Here is a 23,588-nt window from a genome sequence, read left to right as displayed (position 1 = left end):
CCTTCAATTTTGGTTTGTTGGGCCTGAAGTTCCTAAATCTCCTTTTATGGGATCCTGAATATGAACTATCAACATTCTAGTTGGTCTTCCTCTTATTATCTCGGATGGAGTCGTCCCTTTTGATTTTGTGCTCCTATCGAATGACTCTCAAGAGAGCGCTTCCTCCATAGTTTGTGAAGCGAGGACATCTACGGCTCCCCTAATCCTATTGTTTAAGCCCATAATAAACTTCCTAACTTTAAAAATTTTGTCTTGTTGATAAGTGGTATCATGTTTTAATAAATGGGTGAACTTCTCCCAACACTTATGCACAGTCAAATCTCCCTGCTTGAGGTTCAGGAAATTTAAAAATTTCTAGTCATCGATGGTTTGGGAAAGCCATTGGTTTTTATAAAATGGAGACAAACCTGTCCCATGTGATTTCGGTGGTCTTAATGCTGAGCCCTATTTTGGTGTTTCCCCACCAAGTTGTTGCTTCTTCGGAGAGATGGTATATTCCCCATACTACTTTAGATGTTTAAGAAAAACTCTTGATTTCGAAGTATTGCTCAATTTCAGTTAGCCATACCTCGATATCTTCTTCAGACTCGGAGCTTGAGAACCTAGGAGGTTTGATCTTCTTTATATCACTGGATAGATCACTAAATATTTCTTATTTCTTTTGTTTTTCATAGGGTGTTATTGAAGTTTGTTTTTCTTTTTTGTTGCGGCCAGAGTTCTCAGGTTCTAACCTTGGAAGAAGCTAGGAGTGGGTCTCCTCCTGACCTCACCCAATCTGGGCCACCATTTCATTCATTCTCTTTTCCATATTTTCTAGTTTTGTTTGTGTATCTTGCTAAATTTGGATCAACAAGTGTTTCCATTGCTAGCCAAGTTTTTAAGTTTGAGTTTTCCTAAGAGATACAAATGTTTCTTTAATCAATATCATGCTTGCATTTGTTATAAGTATATGATTGCTTAAAGAGATTAAGTACAACAAAAGAGAAGAATTGCCAATTGCTTATTTTATTGCTTTAACTGAATGCGATCGATGCAACTGCAACTACATTATTTACAAAAAATTCCTCTCCTGAGGACACATCAAAAAAGAATACCTTAACAATAAACTAGACACCTTATTCCCAAGTATTCTGTCCATTTTCATCTCTTGGCTTGTCCTGCCCCTTACATGGTTTATGATAAAGCATAAGAAGATTAGTTTGCCTAGCATTCCATGCCTTAATAAGTTTGTTTCTCATTATCGCCTTCCTAGTTGGAGTCCACCTAACTCTCTCTTTCTTGATTCGCCCCAATGCTAGCACTAAGGTATCATTATCCTTGGGTATGAAATAGTAGGAATTGTCATATTTTGGCATGTTCTTAATCAACTAGAAAAACATGGGGTGACAGGGTTTCTTGCAAGGTGTCATACAAGTATACATCTTGTTTAACATCCAAATTTCTTGCAAGGTGTCATACAGGTATACATCTTGTTTAACATCCAAATTTCTTGCAAGGTGTCATACAAGTATACATCTTGTTTAACATCCAAATTTCTTGCGAGGTGTCATACAGGTATACATCTTGTTTAACATCCAAATTTCTTGCAAGGTGTCATACAGGTATACATCTTGTTTAACATCCAAATTTCTTGCAAGGTGTCATACAGGTATACGTCCTGTTTAACATCCAAATCTACATTTCAGTTTTTTTAATTTGGCTAAAAAGTGTGATGAGCCCAAGGTTCAAAGTTGAACCTAGTGCTCTAATACCATTAGTTACATACTAAAAATCTAAAATCTATTTAACCAATTTGCTAAAGGAAAAAGCATCACAATCTTAATCAAATGAAAGGAGATACAGTTGAATCAGTTATTCTATCCTTTCACATAAAATTTAAAATACAAGACAACTGCAATTTACATTTCCAAATAACTAGAAAGGAGCAACCATTTCAACTACTAGATTCAAGATGACATTTAGTTAAAAATTACCATTCCATTTGCATCTCATAAACTATTTTCTTGACTTTAGGAAATATTCAAAATATAAGTGATAGCAACATATTTATCACATGAAATGTGAAAAACATGAAAGAAATACCAGTGAATAAGCAGATGATGTCCCTGTGTTGTGCAAGCCTTGGCATCTTGAAGAGAGAAGAAGCATTGCCATGGGCTTAACCTCCCAACTGTGGACCTTAAGTATCCCCACACAATCTCAATTGAGAAAGGTGCTCCCTACCCTAGGAGTTGGCTTTGGACACCCCTGTCCAGCCACAGAGCATCCTGGTGTTAGAGTGTCGACAAGTCAGTTGACTAGGCAGTGGACACTTTCCAATCAACCTATCTCACAACTGCTAGCATTCTGACCTCTGGTGATCACAGTGGCAATCATGCCATTAACTACCTTGGCCAAGGATTTTGAATAGGCAACTTAGATGCCCAATCACCCACCGCTTGACTTGGCAACAAGAATTTTTACAAAGGATTTTCCATGAGCTATCTTAGTTACTAAATTTGAATGTTATTACTGATTATATTTTCCTTTCATCGCAAGGTTATTCCCACTCCCCCTTCATCTCAATCATCTTGGTCCTCAAGGATGATTACTAACAAGGATCATTATATGATGTTTGGTTCAAAGAGTACTTATACATTTGCCATCTTTCATGCCAATTCTGACCTATGGCATCATAAGTGAGTTAAGCCTTCATTCTGATTATTACTTTATCATATAGAGCAGCACCCCATCTCAGAGATATATTAACCATATCTTTGTATGCGTCAGCAGTCATGACCAAAAACATTTTTACTTTCGAATTTAAGCACTATCACAGGGAAAGCCTTTTGGCAATCAGATAATTCCTTTTCCTATAACAAGTTTTAATTAGAAAAAAAATACTTCAAAATAACACATCTCGATTCTGGACTTACAATGGAAACAAATGCAGATGCATGCTCTATTAAACAAGGCGACAAGTTCAGAATGCATGATTTAAACATGATAAATAGTATATGAATGTAATGCATGACCTGATTCTATAGGCGCGACTTGAAAACTGTGGTTGGTGTTGGCGTCAAGTAGATGTCACCTGGCTTTACTATAAAGCTTTCAAATTCGATCAAAGAAAGGTGTCCTGGATTGCCTCACTGGCTCGACAAAATCAAAGTAGTCGTCGATTACAATCACAAACATACTTGATATGACCAGAGAGAAATATAGCATGAACAAGAACGAAGTTCTGTGGAAGCAAATTTGTATGGAAAAACTGCCCGAGAGGGTGAGAGCAATGTAAATAAAAACATCCATAAAGAGGTGAGCAAGATGAGCAATACATATCCGCATGCATGCTCAGTTACGCAAGACTGATTGCAGTTGCAAAAACGATCACATGGGTCTTCCAATTCATATTTGAATAAAAGAAAAGACATATAGCCTGATACCAAGGTCCGAAATAAAAGAATAAGTGTAGCAACAACATCTTCTTTCATGCCTTAGTATATTAATGTCGCCCCTTTATAATCATGCTTGCTTGAATAGCCTTAATATGTAGGTAGATATATGTGTGCTTGTCTGTATACGCTAAATTTGAGATTTGCATACATATATATGTGTATACATGCGTACATATTTTATGCCCCCACAAGTATGAGTATAGACACAATATTATTATACTAAGACATGGTAGTACTGCAAGATATACTAAGATCATCCACATAATGAAGGTAATATTTCTTATTTGAGTTTTAGTGTTTTAATTTAATTGGATAGCTCATGTTCATCCTTTGTACTTTCTTGCTCGTCTAGTTGTTTCGTCCTTGGTCAAGATGGTTAGATTTCATACATGATGGTTTGACAATGGATTTGGGTGTCCCCTCCAAACTCCCATTTTGGCAACACTTCCCCCTTCATCGTGCCCTTGCAAAATGGAAATGGTTCCAGATAATAACATATTTCCAAAATTGAAATATTAATAAAATATCACAAAATCATTTTCAATTTCTAAGATTTTCAATTCCCATCATGACGGCTAACTAACATGTCACATGAAGCAATAACTAAAAACCGAAATTCCATTTCACAAGAATCAAAATATCTCAACAACTTTACTGATATATCAATTTCACATGAAAAATTATTTCAACAAATTTACCGAACAACTAACTCAACATGAACTTCCAAAGGCTAGAAAATTATTTTTTAAATGTAGCAAAATTTGGAATGCAACACCTTCGTTTCTTCCTAGCGCTAGTGCTCCTGATAATAGCACTACTACATTTCATCCTAGAGTGCGCAAGTCGAGATTGAATACTTATTCTATGTTGTGCACTATTCCTGGCTCACAACCCTCACTAGAGAGCATAGGTTAGAACAAGGAGATTCATGATGCTGCCAAACAATAAATTTGCAAATTTTGGTACTTTTGCAACATCCCTTTTATTGCAGTTCAGTAATTCTTTTTAATTTGCTTTCTACATTCAAAGTTAAATTTTTTTATTTATAATTTGAATTTGAGAATTTGAAGTTGAAGTTTATTTTGTCTTATCACAGATTCGTAATGATTTATCATCTAATTATAATCTATTTGTGGCAAGTCTCCTTATTAGAAAGGCATGATAGATCTCATAGCTATTTGTGGTGCAAGGTTTAAAGCCCCTACTGATGCAAAGTTGAGTGGCCCATTCTTAGATGAAATGATTGAGGATATGAAACTTGAGCTAGACGACCACTTAAAGTCATGGACTCGAAAGGGTTGCACCATCATGACAGATGGTTGGACAAATAGGAGGAATTGAACACTTCAATAATTTTCTTGTTTCCTATGAACCTGATTGACCGTTCTACTTCCCCTACATGCATTGTGATTGAATAATTTAAATTTTGATTTGTTGATTGATCTATGATAATTAATTATTAGCTCTATTTAAATTTTGTAGGACCCACTATATTCCTGAAATCTATTGATGCTTCCTCGCATGTTGAAAATGCCACATACTTATGTGACGTTATTGAAGTCATAGAAGTAGTGGGCAAAGAAAATGTGGTGCAAGTGGTGATAGACAATGCAACAAGTTTGTCTACAATCATGCATTTGTCTTTACCATGATGAGGCAATGTCAGGGGGAAAAGGAGTTAGCTCATCCTGGTATCACAAGGTTTGCCTCAATTTTCCTCACACTAATTTCCTTCTTGACATCAAGGGGAGATTTGGGGTGCATGTTTGTTGGGGTGGAGTGGACTTCCTCTTTCTAGCTGCAACCATTGCAGGTATAGATGTAGCAAAATGCATTTTTTATGAGGCTAGTTTTTGGACGCCTTCTCAAGAAATTTTTGAGGTAAATTTATTACATTTTTTTACATTATATGCATGTCACTAAGCCCCTCATAGTTCTCCTACAAGTTGTTGATGGGGAGAAGCCCTCTATGGGCTTCATATATGAGGGCATGGATAGGTCCAGGGAGACCATTAGATCCAAGTATGTAGAAGTGGAGAAGTATGGCCCAATTTGGGAGATCATGGATATGAGATGGCAAAACCAGCTTTACAGAACCATCCATGTAGTAGCTTATTACTTTATTCCAACATTTCACTTAACTCCTGACTTTAAGGCAGATGAGGAGTTTCTTACCGGCCTATGTATAGTTCTCCTACAAGTTGTTGATAGGAAGAAGCCCTCTATGAGCTTCATATATGAAGGCATGGATAGGTCCAGGGAGACCATTAGATCCAAGTATATAGAAGTGGAGAAGTATGGCCCAATTTGGGAGATCATGGATATGAGATGGCAAAACCAGCTTTACAGAACCATCCATGTAGTAGCTTATTACCTTATTCCAGCATTTCACTTAACTCCTGACTTTAAGGTAGATGAGGAGTTTCTTACCGGCCTATGTATAGTGATGCAAAAGATGTGTAGTGATGGCTCAGCCTCAGATACAACCATTGAGTTGGATAAATATAATAATCAAGAAGGGGTGATTTTCCCTAACAAGATGTGCATAAATGCTTGGACAGAATTACAGCGAGGTGAAAATATGTTCTTAAGTTTATTGCTTATAGGTTATACATTTTAATTTTTGATTTTGTAATTTAGCCTTAAGGTTGTACCTTGTAAATGAGACTAATTTGCTTTCTTTTCCTTATTTCAGATAGATGGTGGCATATGTGTGGGCCCTCAACCGCAAATCTTCAAAAAATTGCCATATATATTTAAAGTCAACTAGGTTATGCTTCTGGATGTAAGTGCAATTGGTCCATGTTTGAGCACATCCACTCAAAGAGGCGAAATAGGTTGTCTTTGGAGAGGTTGAATGATCTTGTCTTTGTTCATTACAACCTCCATCTTAGGACCAGACAGATTTTGGACTCTAACTCCTCTCTAATCACTGTAGACGAGATCGATCCAGAGCTAGAGTAGCTCACTGAGGCTACTGATATAGTCTTCACTGAGGTGGACATTGACTAACAAGCAAATATAGAGGTTGTGGTTGTGGCTATGGAAGAGGAGGATAGAGCACGTTCCAGCGCACACACACGCACTATTGATGTTGATCATGAGCCCACCCCACATATGAAGGCTATGGCTCCTCAGTCCTATAGGACCTACCTTAGATGCCTTTGTAGAAGGCAGACAGGATACTTAACGGCTAAGGTTGGGGCTGAGGTTGGGGCTGAGGTTGAGGTCGAGGATGAGGATGAGATTTGAGCTCAAGCTTGAGCATGTTGTGATGTGGAGCCTAATCGAACTTGGAGGTTAATTTTTCCCACTTTATTCAGCGTTGTTTCCCCCAGATTTTACCATGCAGGTTTGGGTGAAGCGCCCTCAAGATGGGGTCAAGGGACAGCACCCCTTGTGAGGTCCTAAGGCAAAGCCCCAAGTGCACTCCCTATCGCAGTACAGGGTGGTGTCGAGGGGCAACACCCACGCAGGGGTTTACAAGGGCAGCACCCCCAAAAGCTCAACCGACTTTATTATTGTAAAAGTCGTCTGCTGCTATTTTTCCTATTGGGCGACAAATTCTAGCCCTAATTTTGTAAGCAGCAAAAAGCTTGTATAAAATGGCTTAGGGTTAGGGATTTCATAATGTATGATGTCCTTGTAGCTTCTTGCAGCATTATTATGCTATAAAGGATTACAAATTGTAATCAGGCTATAATCACTAGATAATAAGAATATTGGACTTGGACATAGCCCAGGGATTGGGTGAAGCACATTAAATCTGTGTCTTGTGTTCTCTTCTATGCAATTTATTATCTTTTGATATTGGTTATATTTGCATGTAGTTGTTTTTTTTTGTCTCGTTAATCCTAACAGAGCAGATACTTGTTTTTTGTTTATAATTAGTGTTTACACTTAACAGTTACACATACGTGTTTCATGAAACATTTGATGTCATTGATTTCATGGATCTTACATAAACTTTTAATTTGACAACATTTACAAATCTATATATCTATATCATATGATCCTATGTTTTCTATTTACTTCAGCTACAATTTACATTTTACGTGAGGGATTTATCATTATGTTTCTTGTGTATATGTTAGCTCCCGTTTGATGATGTTATAGTGTTTTTAACTTATAGTCAATAAAGGGTGCATGAAAAAAGTTTTCAATCATTAAAATCTTTAAATTTCAAGGGTTTTTTCATTTTGACGAGTTGGCCTTGCTGAGTCCGAGTTTGGGGACTATGATATATATAGACACACACACACACATAGGTTCATTCTTATGCTTATATCCATATGATTAAGCTAAATGAACAAAAATAAAATATATACTCAATTGTCTCTAAATACTTGTTATATATACAAAAAGGTTATTTATATAGGTATTAATTCATGGGCTACAGGAATTAGATGATCTCATTGTTATTGTAATGACATTTGGGGGTGCTATTTTAATTTATTTATCTACTTGTATTATTGAGGGATAGTATGCAACAAAGGTTGAAGGGTTGTTTTTAGATGCCTTGTTCTTTGGCTCTATGGATGTTTTGCATAGTTTACTTATGTTTTTATGTATGACGCATTTATAAGATCACTTGTGCCTCCTTATTACGATAGGAAAATGTATTGCATGGGGATCAAGTAGATTATAGTTATTGCATGCAGAGATTATGAATGTATGTATAGTTTTTGGAAGTAACCATTAGATGCATATAATGTTAATTTAGGGGACTAACTTCTTATGGTGTGGGACTCATTTGCACCTTTTATTAGGCAATAGTTACCTAGCTTCTTTGGCAGGTCATTCTATGAGGGTGGTATCATGCTTACAGCTTATTTTGGCTACTAAAGCTATACGACACCTTGACCAAGATTATGGGTCAAATGTGTTAAGCTCAACTCAGAGTTGTCCTTAGTTTAGTTGCATTCCTATCTTCAATCTCAATGTATTAGCATTCTGAACATGTAAAGGAGAACCAATGATTTTCATTTAATTACCACTAATCCAGTGTAATATCCCTTGCCCAAACTAATTAATTTTAGCTCAAGGAATATTGTCAAACACTTGTATGCTGCATTTTAATGCTAAGAAATTTACAAATGATATTACAATGCCTCTTACAGTGAACGAATATGCAAGTGCAATTCTTTTTGGTACTTTCAATGCGTATACATGGAAACTAAATATTAAATGCATATCTACAACCAACTGACATTTTGACAAACAATTGACATACAACTACTATGCTGATCATACATGCTATTAGATGGACATTTCATCAAACAAATGGTACGCAACGTGTATCTCCTTTATTGAATTCATTCTCATGTACAACATTGCTATGAGTTTGCCAAGACAAATGGGCTTACAATAATGACTATAGTAATGCCAAAATCTGATTCTGAATTCACAGCAAAATCATATGCCTAAAAATTACAATGCTAACTACTAATAGTTGCAAGAGGAACCTGATAATAGTGATGCCCAGGGATGGAGATGAATCAAGCATAAGTATCGTAGCTAGCATATTGTTCTTGCGTACTGTAATAGCCAACAATAATTGTATTCTCCAATTTAAGCACAAACAGAACTCCTGAATTGAAGCTCTTCTGAATACCAAATTCAGTGCATATTTCACCACCTCAAATGGTTGAAACACTGAAGAGTTGACGTTCTCCAATGGCTGACTGAAATCAGAAACCTTAGTTTCTTCTCCCAAGTCTATCAAATGCAATTCACAATAATCGAATGATTAACAATGAAGCTCTCACCTTTATTTATTTTTTTCCTTCACCCTTCTAGAAGGAAATAAAATATTATTTAATTGCATTCTCTAGAAGCTTCCCCCTTTCCAATACAATAATTAGTTGTATTTCTAAAAAATGCACTCTCTAGAAGCTTCTCCCTTGCAATACAATAATTAATTGTGCTTCTAGAAAATTAAATTAATTAAATATAAAGTCACCCTTTAATTTTAAATTTTTTGAATGACTTTAAAAGAAATTAATTTAAACAATTTCTCCTTATTTATCCACTTAGCCTTCAGAGCATGTAAAGGCTAAGAGCTCCACTGACATGCTTAAATGATGTGGACATTACATCCAAGGTGGATCGTTTTTAAATGTAACCTTTAAGTTTCTAATTATGGACATGTAATTGAGGACTAGGGATTCTCATTAACTAAAGAAGTCTAGGCATAATATTTGTAAGTTGGATTCCGGACTGTACAAGTCTCGAGCGAGATCGGAAGTTTTCTTTGCTTTGTACTTTCCTACTAGTGGCCTCGGCCTTTTTACTAAGCAAATATAAAATAAAATCTATCATATACAATTAAAATCCCCAAGACACCTGAGATACGAACCAATTCCTTTCACCAAACTCAAATAGGGCACCTAGTCATCTTACCATCAAATAGTCATAAAACTAAACCCACGCATAGAACAAACCTAGATTTTGGAGAACCACCCGCTATCATAGCAAGCCAAGATGACTTTTCATCCACAGCCCATTATCATGGTAAAACCAAGACATACTCATCATCTATTATTTATATGGTGTTTATTTCTGCATGTCTACAAAGCACTCCAAAGTGCATTACAAATAGTCAAATATCAATTTCATATGAAGCATAGCTCTAGGATGGTAGGCAAATCAACATTAGTACAATTAACCAATCTTGATCTACCATACTACATATTCATTAGTACTGGCAATGGCATTTGGTAAATAAATATTGGGTTAGGCAGACTGCATGATGAAGAATGATGATACAAGTCATTATAGAATCCCTTGTTTCAAGGAACACAGAAAGCAACTCACAAGATAATATATCTAATCATCCATCCGACCTGAAGTAGAGGGTATTCTTCAAATAATTAGGACCAACTGAAAAATTGCATTAGACATTATCTTCACTATAATTTGGATTATATAAGTGAATAAGAACAGTACAGTGCAACCTGAACTCTATTCCCAAAATTAAAACAATTACCTTTACAGCAACATGTGCAAGCAAACCAACTTGAAGAACAGATCCTACAAATATCAAGTGGATTCAAATGGGACAGAAGCACATTTTTCACTATCATTTCCTAGAATATTTAAATATATTTTAACGAATTGTCTCCAACCATGTACAAGGAGAATAGCAAATCTATAACTAACTTAGTAATCAAACACTACCATCAACATAATTGCATAAAGATCTGAGCTTGACATTAGGATATTGTGCTAGAAATTGTAATTCATCAAATGTCCCAATCAGTGGAAGACCTAAGCTGAAATGGGAATAAAAATATTAAATTATGAGAAAACAAATGCTAACCAAATTTATATGGAATAGTTAAATAAAAATCTACATGCTAAACTAGCTTCTTGCCTATGCTGAATATGGCGTAAGAACCTATCCAAAATCATACAAGTCAATTACAAGCAGAGTTCGTAATATAAAATATAACTCAACAAATGTATATTTCAAATAAAAAATTACTTTAAGTCAATATTGCATATATTGATTGAAATATGGCTTACACTTTAAGTCTCATGCCCAGGTCCTGAAGAAATGTGCAATATGACTTTCTGAAATATGTTTCCTTTTTCAAATCAATACCATCCTTCCTTGATGGAGAGTTTTCTTCAATTTCTTGTCTGCCAAAATACCAGTTAGAGCTAGAATGATCTGGCTCCTCCAATTTCGCATGGGTTAAGGCATATGTTCCACCTTCTGTAATTCCAACTTGAGAAGGATCACCTGGCAAGAACCCGTCCATTACCTTGATACTTCCTTGTTTGTTTAACAAATGAGAAACTTCAGTAGCTGCTAGCAATTTTTTAAGCAGATTGGCTTAATTTTATTAGAGCTTATATGCTCAACCACAATTGCACTGCAGCCATACAGTCCTGGTGAATAAATATAAAATGTTAAAGAGATCAGAACCATGTCACAAAATTCTTTCATGCTAAAAATGAAAGCAGGGGCTCATAATTACGCATTGGGGTTACCTAGGTGATAAAATCAAATATTACAAACTACACACACAAACCAATATTATAAATCTCAAACCCAGAAAAGGTCACTCCCACAATTCATATATTACAACCAGAATAAGCATGCTAGACATGTTTCTTATTACACCAAATGTCAACAGCTGAGAAGGAATTTTGAGAGAAAACAACATAAATAATCTAAATTTCCCACCTTCAAATCTTTCTTTAAGTTGTTACCAACCAGAAATTTGTGCACCAAAGATGAAATTTACCTAAACCTATTTTTTTGATATATGATTCTTACATCAATGTCAATTTACTAGCAAACAATCAATGGGAAAGAAGAAAAATTGATGAAAACAGATAAGTGGGCCTCTTTAAATTATCTATAATTGTATTGTACATGGTAGACTAGCAACCAGAATGTTCAAACCTTTACAAATAGATCATTACCTTCTCAAACTTTACAAGACAACAAACAAGCATAATGGGAGCAGTTAAAAACAAGAAGATAAAAATTCCACTCGGGCTGGGTTTTCAGGTGGGCTTCAAAATTAATTTTTAAGAGCAGGTGGTCCAATGAAGCAAAAAAAAGTAGGGGCAAAGAAATTGCTCCATCAACTTCGGCTTTTTTTTGCCACCTCTCAATCATCTTAAGTTTCTCAATTTTTAATAATTAATGTTTTCATTATTTTATATTTATTTACTCTCTTGAATTGAATATACTAAACAATAAAACTCATGAGTCCAGCAGCTTCCATAAATTTTGGAGCTTAAACTGCACTACAAAAATCATGGAGCCCCCCACTTTAAAACAATCCTAAAGAATCTCACCAAAACCCACTGATTTTATAAGGCAGGACCCCCCTTCATCGAATCCATGTCTTATGATATTTGCTTAAGAACCACCTACTCAAACTCAATACCAATGAACCCACAAAGGAAATGCTGGTTGTGCCAGTTATACTTGATGTGATCTCAAATGGCATGCCCCGTGTCCTTGAAGTGCATTTTGAGATATTATAACTTTAGCTATAAAGTCTAAGGAACAAATTGTTCAATTAAATGTACGTAGACATTCTTGGCATAGTTTTCAAACTTTGTGAGTACTCTCTATTTTTCTGGCTCAGGGAGTTTTTACCTAAGTTACCGGTTCGGAAACGTGTAAATGTATTAAAGATCATTTTCTGCAAACGTAATATCATTGTCATTTGTATTCGTGTGTTCCAAATGCAGACTTGAAGACTTATAAATATGGGAGGAGGAGACATGTCTCTTCATGAGACATGTTTCTACAGTTAATCATCATTAGATAATAACAAATATATTGACAGTAATATAAATAACCATATATACATATTATACATATTATAATATGTATTATAATATAATTTATATATATATATAAGAATATTTGTCTAAATGATGACTTGCCATACAATGAATCTCATAATCGAATCAATCTGACTTAAGCTACAAACTTAACACTCCCTCTTAGCTAGGGAGAATTGTTATATAACACATTATGCTCTCAAGTATATGAAGAGATATCATCTCAGAATAATATTCCTGGAATGGCATATTTAAGGATATCAACATATATTCATCAACTTAGAAAACAAACAGATGTGCAACTACATTCATGTAATTATTTTAATAAAAATATGTCAGGTAGAGGTTATTACCCAGAGTTGGTTAGGTTGAATAGAATACCTTATTTAATGCCTATTACATAGATGATTCTGGAACAATATAGTTGTCTTAGAGGCGCGGGATTGTCTTTTCAGTTAAGGTAACTTAAGGTTAAATTTCCTCACAATAAAGATGGTTCCAGAATTCTCTTATCGGTTATTTGACATATCTGAATCTATTTATGGAATTTTCTTGAAAATTTGAATCCTCAAGAAGCAACCCAAATAAAGTTATTATAGTGAGAATGGCTGTTGCCAGGAAAGCAATCTCACTATACCAATGGTCCACAGCAGTTTGGGGATGTGGACAAGGGGGCAGCAGGGGATGTATACCAAGAACGAACCTGAGGGCCATTTGTAGGGGATTGCAGGGGACATATATATATATATATATATATATATGAGATTTTTGAAATATATTAATTTATGAGAGAGGGGGGGAAAGAGATGTCAATAACTGCTAACAACAATATCAATATGTAAATAAATCACAAGAGCATTTTCCACAACATTTTTAAATTTTTATGCAGCAGTTGAAACTTAATGATAATCATCTATTTGAAAAACAATTTGACTAATTCTGGGGAAATAACAAAGAAGTGTGTAGGATTAATTAGCTTATCAACAAAATGAATACAAACCTAAGGGAGGCAAGTGAGGAGAACCATGATTTTACCCTTCAACTATTGAATTAGATTAGAAAAGGAATTCAACCAAATCACATTATGCTTCTTATTGACTTGTAAGCAAATTCTGTTCTCTCTCCAAGACTTGAGGAAATCCACAACCTCTTGCAATGCTAAAGGCTATCTTATGAACCTACCACCATGTTTTTAGTGCACCATACCATATGAGCTAAAGAACATAAAACTTCTAATTGAGAAATACAATAACTTCCTTGAGTTCCAAATTATTGTACAACTCTACTGTAGGCGGAAACCCTTACTCAACTTGCGCAAATCAAATTGTATGCAAGCAAATATGAAGTTGCAGCAGTCATAAATCATGTAAAACCTCATTCAAAACATTAGTATGGCAGCTGGTAAAATCATTTTTAGTAGTTCTAATGGCTAAAACCTTTACAAACAACATGATACAAGGCAAATATCTTAAACCTGTGACTATATATAATTGATAACAACAGTCCAAAATCAGATAACTTATAAATCAATAATATAAAAAATGGCACAACTATTACAGTACTCCAAGCCACAGGGACGCATCAAGACAATTAGGTGCCCTTAAACAGCACAGGGACATGTCCCCCATTTCCTGTCAGTTCCCAGTCAATGGGTCAACAAGGTGATGTCCCCTTGACATCCCGCCATCCCTGTAATGATTTGGGGATGGGGATGCCTGCTTCCAGGGCAGGGGACACAACTCCACGTATTGTTTCAATTTTCTTCACTTAAAGACCGTGTTTTACCACAATTATAATAGGTGTCATCAAAATTTGAGTTAACAGAGGATGAAAGTGTCACTTTAATTACCAAGTTGTGCCACAATTATAATAAGTGCCATCAAAGTTTTGAGTCAACAAAGGGTGAAAGTGTCACTTCAGTTAAAATAGCTTACTAACAAAGTTGCAGCCAGTACACCAATCAGCAGCAGCTGAATTCTCACCAGCTAGAGATCAGCAGTTTGAATCCTGTGCACCCGCCATCTCCTCACTCCAGATAAACTTTACCAAGAAGAAGCAAGTTTATAGTGACTGCTAAACAGAATCAGAAACCTAGTAAGCTGAGATGCAGACAGATGGAGCATTAAGCTGTAGGCCGCCAGAGACAAACTCCTGATGTAGGTGAAGATGATGAAGGATTCTATCTGATTTCCCTGTTCATCCAGAAAAAATATAAATATCTTAGCATCTGATTATATAATTTATAAATTTTAGATGGCTTAAGAATTCTCTTATTCACCCAGTGGAACAAATTTCGTGGAATTTTCTAGTAAATATAAGTCTACCAGAAGCAATCCAAATGCATTTATTATATTAAGCAAGGCAACTGCCAGGAAAACAACTCTCAATATGACTTGAAATAAATGTAGCTGACCTGGACTATCATAAATAAGAGTCTAAGAGGTTTGAATCTATAAAATTCCTTCAGTAGAACCCACGTAAATCTATATCAAGGAAACTGTCAACTGCTTTATGCCATACAGTATATGTTCAGATGCAAAGCTCCATAATCAATGTAAAGGTATTGGCATTCAGTTAAAAAAATTGATTATCTGATTTGTTGATTCAGTCTTAAGAGATAGAAATAGTAAGCTATTATCGCAAAACGAAGTCCTCAACAAGGGATATGTCGCTTTGTTTAGAAATTCTTGTGATTTGTTTAGCTCTTACCAAGGTTGCATGGGTACTCGTACCCAAGTACCAGGTACTCGGTAGACAGCATCATAGCTAAGGACCTTGATTAGGATTTCTGATTTTTTTTTCCAGTGTTCTGTTTGCATATCAGCTTGTTGTTTATCAAGCTTAATTAAATACATAATCAGTTTGAAACTTTGATACAATATTGACTTATAATAAACTTTATCACTGTTCAAGTCAGAAGTTTATCATTTGCAATGTGTCATTATCATATGATTAATGATCTTCTTGTTCAAGTTTAAAGTCTGCCTTCTCTGTTAAGCATCTAAACATTTATCATATATTATTATTACAAACATATAGCAAATCTGAAACTGAAAACAACACATTACATTTTCAAACTTTATCACTGTTCTTGTTTTGAAAAACCATTGTCATGACTCGTAATTTCAAATTTTCTATAAATATAAAAGTATAACTATAATAAAGTTTGATATACCCAAGTACCCTCGTCCCCTATTAAGAAAAATAGTCATACCTGTCCCCGTACCCTAAGTACCCCCGTCCCCGTGCAACCTTGGCTTTTACATTGGAAATTATCTTACGACAGGAACACAAAAAGCAGGCATGAAACTCTAAAAAGACCATTGAGGAAGTAAATTCCGTGAATCTAATGCCTTAAAAATTTCAGTCATTTTCCTTGCAGACAAAAATTCTCACAGAAAAGAATAAAAGCATTTCCAATGTGAGGCTATTAAGGAAGTAAATCCAGCAATCGTTTTAGTTGTGAGTAACATTCACAACGAAATACACAAAAGCTATTGCCGTATTTGCAAAATCAATATAGTCCACAGATAAACCCACATCATTGTTTTGTAGGACATCACTCATCAATTTAGTCACAGACATATCGTTATCAGTCATAAAACTTTTCTTCTTCTCTCGATTTTTCCAATATAGAGTATTCACAATACCCCATAAAGTTAACTCCAAATCATTTCAATGTCAAAAAAATAGGTCCCTTTCTCTACAGCTTTGTCTCTATGCTGAGCTTGTACGTAATAGTTGAAATCGGCTGTTTTTACAAACTCCAATTTCGACAGTAGTTACTCTGAAGCAATAAAAATCCTTAACACGACAAAAAGGCGTCCCTGGAGCTCGTTATGGTGTACAGTTTTACTTGACAAAACTCAAACTTATTACTACAAATCACATAACCACAAAATGAATACATAACAGAAACCCTAAAACCCAAACCCTACTATTCTTCGTCGAAAATTCTAATTCGAGCATGGAGAACAGGGGAACAATTATGATTATATTGATATGAATCCAAGTGAACAAAATTCACGTAAAATAACATTCAGACACCCTCAAAATTTTGCAAACAACATCACTGCTCCTAAAACTTCAAAAACCCATGAAATCAAACACAACAAAGATCAGAAGAGACGTCATGAAAAGCCCCATCTTAGCACTCTAACACATACCTTGTTGTCGTCCTCCTTGGAAAACACCTCCTCCAAAGGTCCGGCAGACAGCAGGACAGTAACAATCCAACGCACACCAGGCAGGCATATATCGAACGATACTTAAAAAAGCCCTGCTACTTCCCGTTTACAGTGACGCGTTTGGCTCGTTAATTTTGACGGCCATGTGACGTCAGGGAAGACGGCATTTGAAATCATTTTCACGGCCATCCGAGATTTTCCGCTGTGCTGTCTACGACATTTTTGCGTTCTTTGTGTGCGAAAAAAGCTCATCGACTTTGTGGGTTTTGGGGGTTTTTTTGGTCGTGCCCAGCCACCAACTACCATTTTGTGGCCCTCAGGGAGTCCACGTGTCCATTGCTCAAAAGTCTGACAGGTCTTTGTAGATCATTTGCCCAAAACATTTTGTGGTTTTTATGTTTTTCCTAAATGACTTTTAATTTTATTTTTTTATTTTTAAAAATGAAAATCTGAGTTACATGAGAATCTACCACCACCAAACACGGAGATCTAGCTATCATTTTCATTAGTCTAAGCTTTCATAACATCTATATGGAGGATCTTCATTCTAGAGATATTTGGATGAAATAATGGGACATGATGAAGTTGATTTTGTTTTTAACAATATTGGTTGAAAAGTAAAGAGGAGAAATTATTAATAAGTGTTGTTCTCCTATGAAGATTTATGGTAAATGACACTCAAAGGAAATAGATAACTAGCTTATATATAACTCTATATATATTACGTCGAGAGTAATCGTTCTCGAGGCGCTTATTTTCATTTTCATAAATCCCAATTGTGATTAAAATAACATACAAGCCTCTTTGTTTCTTTGTTCTTTTGGGCCGAGTGAATCATCTCTTGAATGATTAGACTTCCATCCAAAATAGATTTTCCTAGAACAAAACCCGTTTGTTCTTTAGAGATAATCTTTAGAAGAATTAAAAATTAATTAAAATTGAAATCTAAATCAAAGTAGAATATTATAACTAATTTTGAATTTCAATTTACATCTACATTTAAATCTAAATGAAAATGTAAATAAAAAATAGAAATCTCACCTGCAAAAATATTACTCCAAAACTTCAATTTACTCCTATTCAAAAACTCCAATCTAATCTTCTAATAACCTCCACCTCTTCCTTCCTGCAAAAGCATAAAATGAAAATGAAATGAGGAGCCTTGGTTTTATAACTTCTGAGAGGCTCCTCATATCCCCCAACAGACGTCTCTTCACATTCCACGAATTTGTTTCAAATTCCCCCACTCCCCGCAAAAAAAAAGCATGAATGTGCATGCAAAATTATATTTAACAAAAAAAAAAAATCATATTGAAATTATTTCGCCCCTATTTTTTCGGGCCCTATTTTTTCGGGTCCTACTTTTTCGGGCCCTACTTTTTCGGGCCTATTATTTTGGCCTCCATTTGGCTTCCTATTATTTTGGCCAGCTATTATTTCAAGAATTCTTTTTTAATATTTAATTTGGAAGTTTGTAACCGCTCCCAATTCTTTTTTATTGACAAAGAATCTTGGCATATTCCTGTGCTGGCATTTGTGTTGCCATTGTATAGAACGCCTCTCGGCGTAATTATGAAATAAATTAGTCAAAATGTATCGGAGGTGTTAACATGCAACATAGTTTTATTAGTATTGTTACTTTCATCCTTTTTATATTATTCAATTGTTCTATCATTTCTTTTTTTTGTGGAAGTTCAATTTCTTTATGAAGTTTAAAGTAGAGAATGTTTACTTGCTACATTTCTTCTTTTAATATGTTAATTTGTTATTCAATCTCTTTTGTTAATTGTTGTTTACTATTTTTTTTGCATATAATTATCATTATTATAAAGTAACAATTCAATGATCAAGATTCTAATGGCAAGCAAAAGATGACTAGAGAAATGCTAAAAATTTAAGTTATAAAAGCTAGTTTGAGTGTCGTGTTCACATCTATGTCGAATAAAATTATGCTCAAGAAACTCGGCGGTCATACACTAAAGAGATCATTCTAAAATTAAACTTGTAATGGCCTTGATAACATGTTAAGTATACATATGAGGTATATTATTAATTTGTCAATATTTCTAAGTGTCCAAAATTAAATAGGCCAAATTGGCAACTCAATGGTAGCTTCTCAATCCAACCAGCAACTCATAAGGCATAATTTAGACATCCTTTGAGCATTTTCCATCTTGGTAGTAGTTTCCTCATCCCTCTTAGCTCCATATATATCTTGCTTTTATGATTTGGACGAAGTTTTTATTACTTGTGCACCTCTAAATACCTTTTGCAAACCTTCAACTAAAGGTTCTTTCTAGAGAATATATGATCACTTGCATGCCTATCCCTAGTAAAAGGAGCAAGCTTGTCTTTTTTAAATGTGCTCAATTGTTTCTCCATAATTTTTTCCCATAAATAAGAGTTCATTTCAATCTTCATTAAGCTTTACATCCCACTAACATATCCTACACTCCTCTTAACTCTCAATAAACATATCTTCATCAAACCTATAATCATGTCTTAACCTCTTAGAGGAAAAGCCCCAGTAGTTGCCTAGGCTAACTTCATGCACCTAGATCTCCTAAATTGTAAGGTTGATTTTGCCAAAAAATTTGGTGAACCTTCGCAAGTGCTTAAAGAGCTTAAAGCTATGATTTCAACTTTTGGGACTCACGAATCTCTCTATAGGGATTGTGGAGCACAAAGTGGTCTAAAAGAGCCCTTTCAAAACACTCATTCTATACCTATTGTGTTCTACACCAATAGGCACTCACTCAAAAATGTCAGTACTTGTGGCTAAATGTCCTAGAAGTCTTTATAATGTGTCACAATAGTGGCACACAAATGGGCCAATCACCAACCAAAAAAGCTTTAAAATGATTGACTATTAGTACATGAGTGATCAGCTATTAGTACATATGTTCTCATTTTTTACATTGTAATTTGTTGGTATCTATGACAAAAATAATAAGGGTTATCAGACCCCCTATCGATAATGGGATATTTTCCCCTACCCATGATTTTTGAGAATTTCAAGCCTATAAATACTACCCTTACCTTTACCATCTAAGAGGTTGAATTTTCCTTGTATTTTTATGAAGTTCTTGTTGTCAGAGTTGGGTATACAATATTTTGTACTATGCAAGAATGGTTGAGTATTATAGTTACCCAAGATCTAGGCACTTCAAAAAAATGCAAAAAATGTCAATAATTAAAGAAGAATGTTATTTATCAAGGATGCAAATTATACAATGATAATTAGCTATGAATGTTACAAATAGGACCCCTTGGATATACATGCCAAGATGGACATAGGATGACATAAGATAATGACATGTTTCTTAATCATTTGAATTGAGAAAAAATAGTGATAACTTACCATCCTCTCAAGGAAAAGTGATAATGTGATAATTATCACTAAAAGTGGGAAGTATCTTATGTGTTCCCCAAGTAAACTTAAGAAACATGTGCAATTAGGACCAAGATTTCCAACTCCACCCTAGATACCATACCCCTTCTACGCCAACACCACTTTTAAGTGCAACTTAGATAGAATCTACACAAATGCACCTCAAAATATTACACCAACTTATTAGTAATCCCTATGCAAAGATGTATCTATATAATAATGTTGGCAATTTGACTAAGGGGAGAGTATAGATATACTATAATGTTGTCATAAATGGCAACATATAACTTGTATTAATACAACAAGATATTAAGACATTTGTTTAGTGTGGAGACTTAGAAAAATGTCTAAGTGATATGAAGGTTATCTACCAGCAGAAACATCTTTTTATTAGCAGACTTCACTGATAGTATTTTGGCACATGTGCACTTGATAGGAGATAGTATAGAGTATGAGGATTCTATATCTGAGAGTGCAAGTCATTATTAGAGTGCAGGTCCTTATTAGAGTATAAATAACACGAGACCACAAAGTATGAGGACACCTAATTATAGAAGGAATGAAAGCAACAATATGAGAAGGAATGATAACAACAATGAAGACATAAAGAAAATGTGAAAGAGAATGTAGAGAACTTCAATGAAACATTTTGTAAAGCTAAGACACTTGCAAGAACACAAATATGGGTAGAAAAGAGGACAAGTGACTCGTCTAAAATAAAGTTGAAGTCAGTGATAGTAGTTGACAAACCCTTGTCAATCTAAGCAATCAATTCATTAGTAAATAAAGGGGAAACAACATTAAAAAATTATTTAACCCCTAATAGGATGAATTAAGACTCGTGAAGTTGATGGTAGTGTGATATGGATGAGAGGAAGCTACGGTTAAAAGAGCATGTCATTTGGAGCTCATATTTGAGCGTGCAAAAGGAAACCAACTCTATGGTAAAGGATAACAACTTTTTAAATATTGAATACTTGCTTTTTAAATATTGAATACTTGCGCAATTAATGCAAAATTGGATTGAATCCGATTTAATGGTTGAAATTGATTGAATGGACACCATTTGATCATGCAAAGAATTGAAGAGCCCTGAGAAGACTATTTGAAGAGTTTAAAGTAGATTGCAAGCAAATTCACATAAGCCCTAAATTTATGATTTTAAAAGGTATCTATCTCCCGCACTATTGTATTTTAAGAGAACTTGAGGTTTTAAAATTGAAAGAATGGAAATTCTAGTGCTATGTGATGTTAATGAGAGACCTATGTATTAATTTAAGAAGCACCCTTACATTTCATTCGATGGTGATCCGTCTAGAGCTTTTACACAAGTTCCTAGTACGGTTTTACATGTTGAAGACATCCATGTATATATATCCATTATAATTTTGAATCAACTGGAGATAATGACATACACAAGAACATGAAACTAGTATACAACAATTACTTGACCTTAAAACAAGGGTTTGAACACTTGGATAACCTAAATATCACTAAGCACATGTTCTTTGAGGAATTTGATCAGCATGAATGGACCATAATTATACTAAGCATAATTCATGAGGGTTTATTTTGGGTAGGAGAAAGCCATGTCATGATCACCAATTATTTGATTCGTAAACTTATTGGATTGTGCAATGAAGGTAGTAAGCATGTGAATGAGAAAAATGTCAAGAAGTTAGTTGAAACCAACACCGAATCAACATCAAATGGCATAAACATGAAGGTTGATAAGATAAAAAATGGTGTTAGGTTGATCAACAAGATCATAGCATATAAAATGAATTACAGTTCAAGGGTAAATTTAGTACTTGCTGGATTTATACATGCAACATATACGATGGAACTAGGAAAGGAGAAAGTCAACAATATGTGTGAGATTCTTAAGCAATAGTTGATAGGTAATTTGGACAAAATCAAGAAAAGTAAAGTAGCCACATTCAAATTTGAATCACTTTTTATACATCTATTTTTTCAAGTAATGGGGAGATTCCTAGGTATGCCTAATTATGAGTGGAATTCTAACAAGAGTACAATGGAAATGATTACCTACCACTTTAGGAAGCAACCCACTACCAAAATAACATATGATATATCAAGAATGATGAAGGACTTTCAAGCAAAAATACAACAAAGATTTAGAATACCACCTACTATTATAGAGAAGTACAAAGATGAATTATGCTTTATGGTTGAAATAGACTTAACTTGCATGGAGGCAATAGAGCCTAGGGTGAAATTCATTGACCCTATGGGATATGAAGTGAGTGAACAAATAGTTTAAGGATATGCCAAACTAATTTTAGAGTCAGGGAGAGATAAAGAGTGTCCTAGATGAGGCACCTATGAGGAGAAATTGAGTGAAGTACAAGGACAATTGTTCGGTGAGGAAATCAAGAAGAAAGTGGATAAGAAAAATAATGAATTACTCAAGGAGTCGGGAATGAGCAGAGAGGAATTCAAAGAGGCAGTAGGCACAACTATGGAAACGAGAGCTAGAGGACAGTCATAAATCTTGATTGCTAAACCACTTGTAATTGAAAGTGGACCTTCAATGGCAGTGAGAGTGATAGTACCATTAGCTAAACACCTATTACACCCTATACAACAATAACACCTACTACATCAGGAGATGAAGTTGACATAAATAAATTTAACCAGCCACAACATTATCACAGAGAAGAGCTACAAGGAGTACCTCTACAACAACACCCATTGAGATAAAACAAGAAAATGAGGACTCACCAAAGCCAGAGAGAGTAAAAGAGATAGCCACTAGACTAGGAAAAAGGCAAAAAATTATTGTAACTTACATTAGAAAACAAAAGAGACCACGAGAGAAAGAAGGAGGAATGGTTGAGAAAATGAGAGGACATATTTCATCTCCACAAGAACAACCAAAGTTTGAAATAGAGAAAGATAAACTAGAGGATACTAGCGAAGGCAAGAAGAAGTGGAAGCCTAAGATTGAGAACATTAACATGATCATAAATGAAGGCAATCTCACCTACATAAACAAATTCTATGATTTATATGACAAATTTCAAAAGCCACAGTTAGAGAATGCAATAATCAGGTATATGATACTATTTAATCAAAAGTTTATAAACATTCATGGATAAATACCATATGACTTATACAAGAGGTTGAATAAAAGAAAGAAGAGAGTTAAAGAAGAAGATAAAGAAATAAGAGAAAGGATTGTCAGAAAACTTTGTGAAATTGAAAGTAAAGAGTATTTTGAGAAAAACATGAAAA

At 34.7% G+C, this 23,588-nt stretch overlaps 1 protein-coding gene across 3 annotated transcripts in view; it reads right to left on the bottom strand.

Annotated features, from left to right (window-relative positions):
- The window catches only part of LOC149539784 (cyclin-T1-4-like), an 81,574-nt gene extending 64,302 nt beyond the window's left edge, over positions 1–17,272 (bottom strand). The window contains exons 1-3 of one of the 3 annotated variants that reach the window (XM_089800975.1): positions 16,919–17,272; positions 14,687–14,944; positions 10,965–11,333 (exon numbers count right to left, since the gene is read on the bottom strand). In XM_089800975.1, the coding sequence (XP_089657101.1) occupies positions 10,965–11,203 (239 nt within the window). In that variant the 5' untranslated portion in view covers positions 11,204–11,333; positions 14,687–14,944; positions 16,919–17,272. The remainder of the gene's footprint in view (positions 1–10,964; positions 11,334–14,686; positions 14,945–16,918) is intronic. The other 2 variants (XM_089800976.1, XM_089800977.1) reach the window with 2 other exon arrangements.
- Between the last annotated feature and the right edge of the window lie 6,316 nt (positions 17,273–23,588).

This window comes from Cupressus sempervirens, chromosome 9, assembly GCF_028749045.1.
Source record: "Cupressus sempervirens isolate cs-2001-9-10 chromosome 9, ASM2874904v1, whole genome shotgun sequence".
Classification (NCBI taxonomy): Eukaryota; Viridiplantae; Streptophyta; class Pinopsida; order Cupressales; family Cupressaceae; genus Cupressus; species Cupressus sempervirens.
The sequence above is the reverse complement of the archived record's forward strand: the minus strand, read 5'-3'. Positions and strand labels throughout refer to the sequence as shown.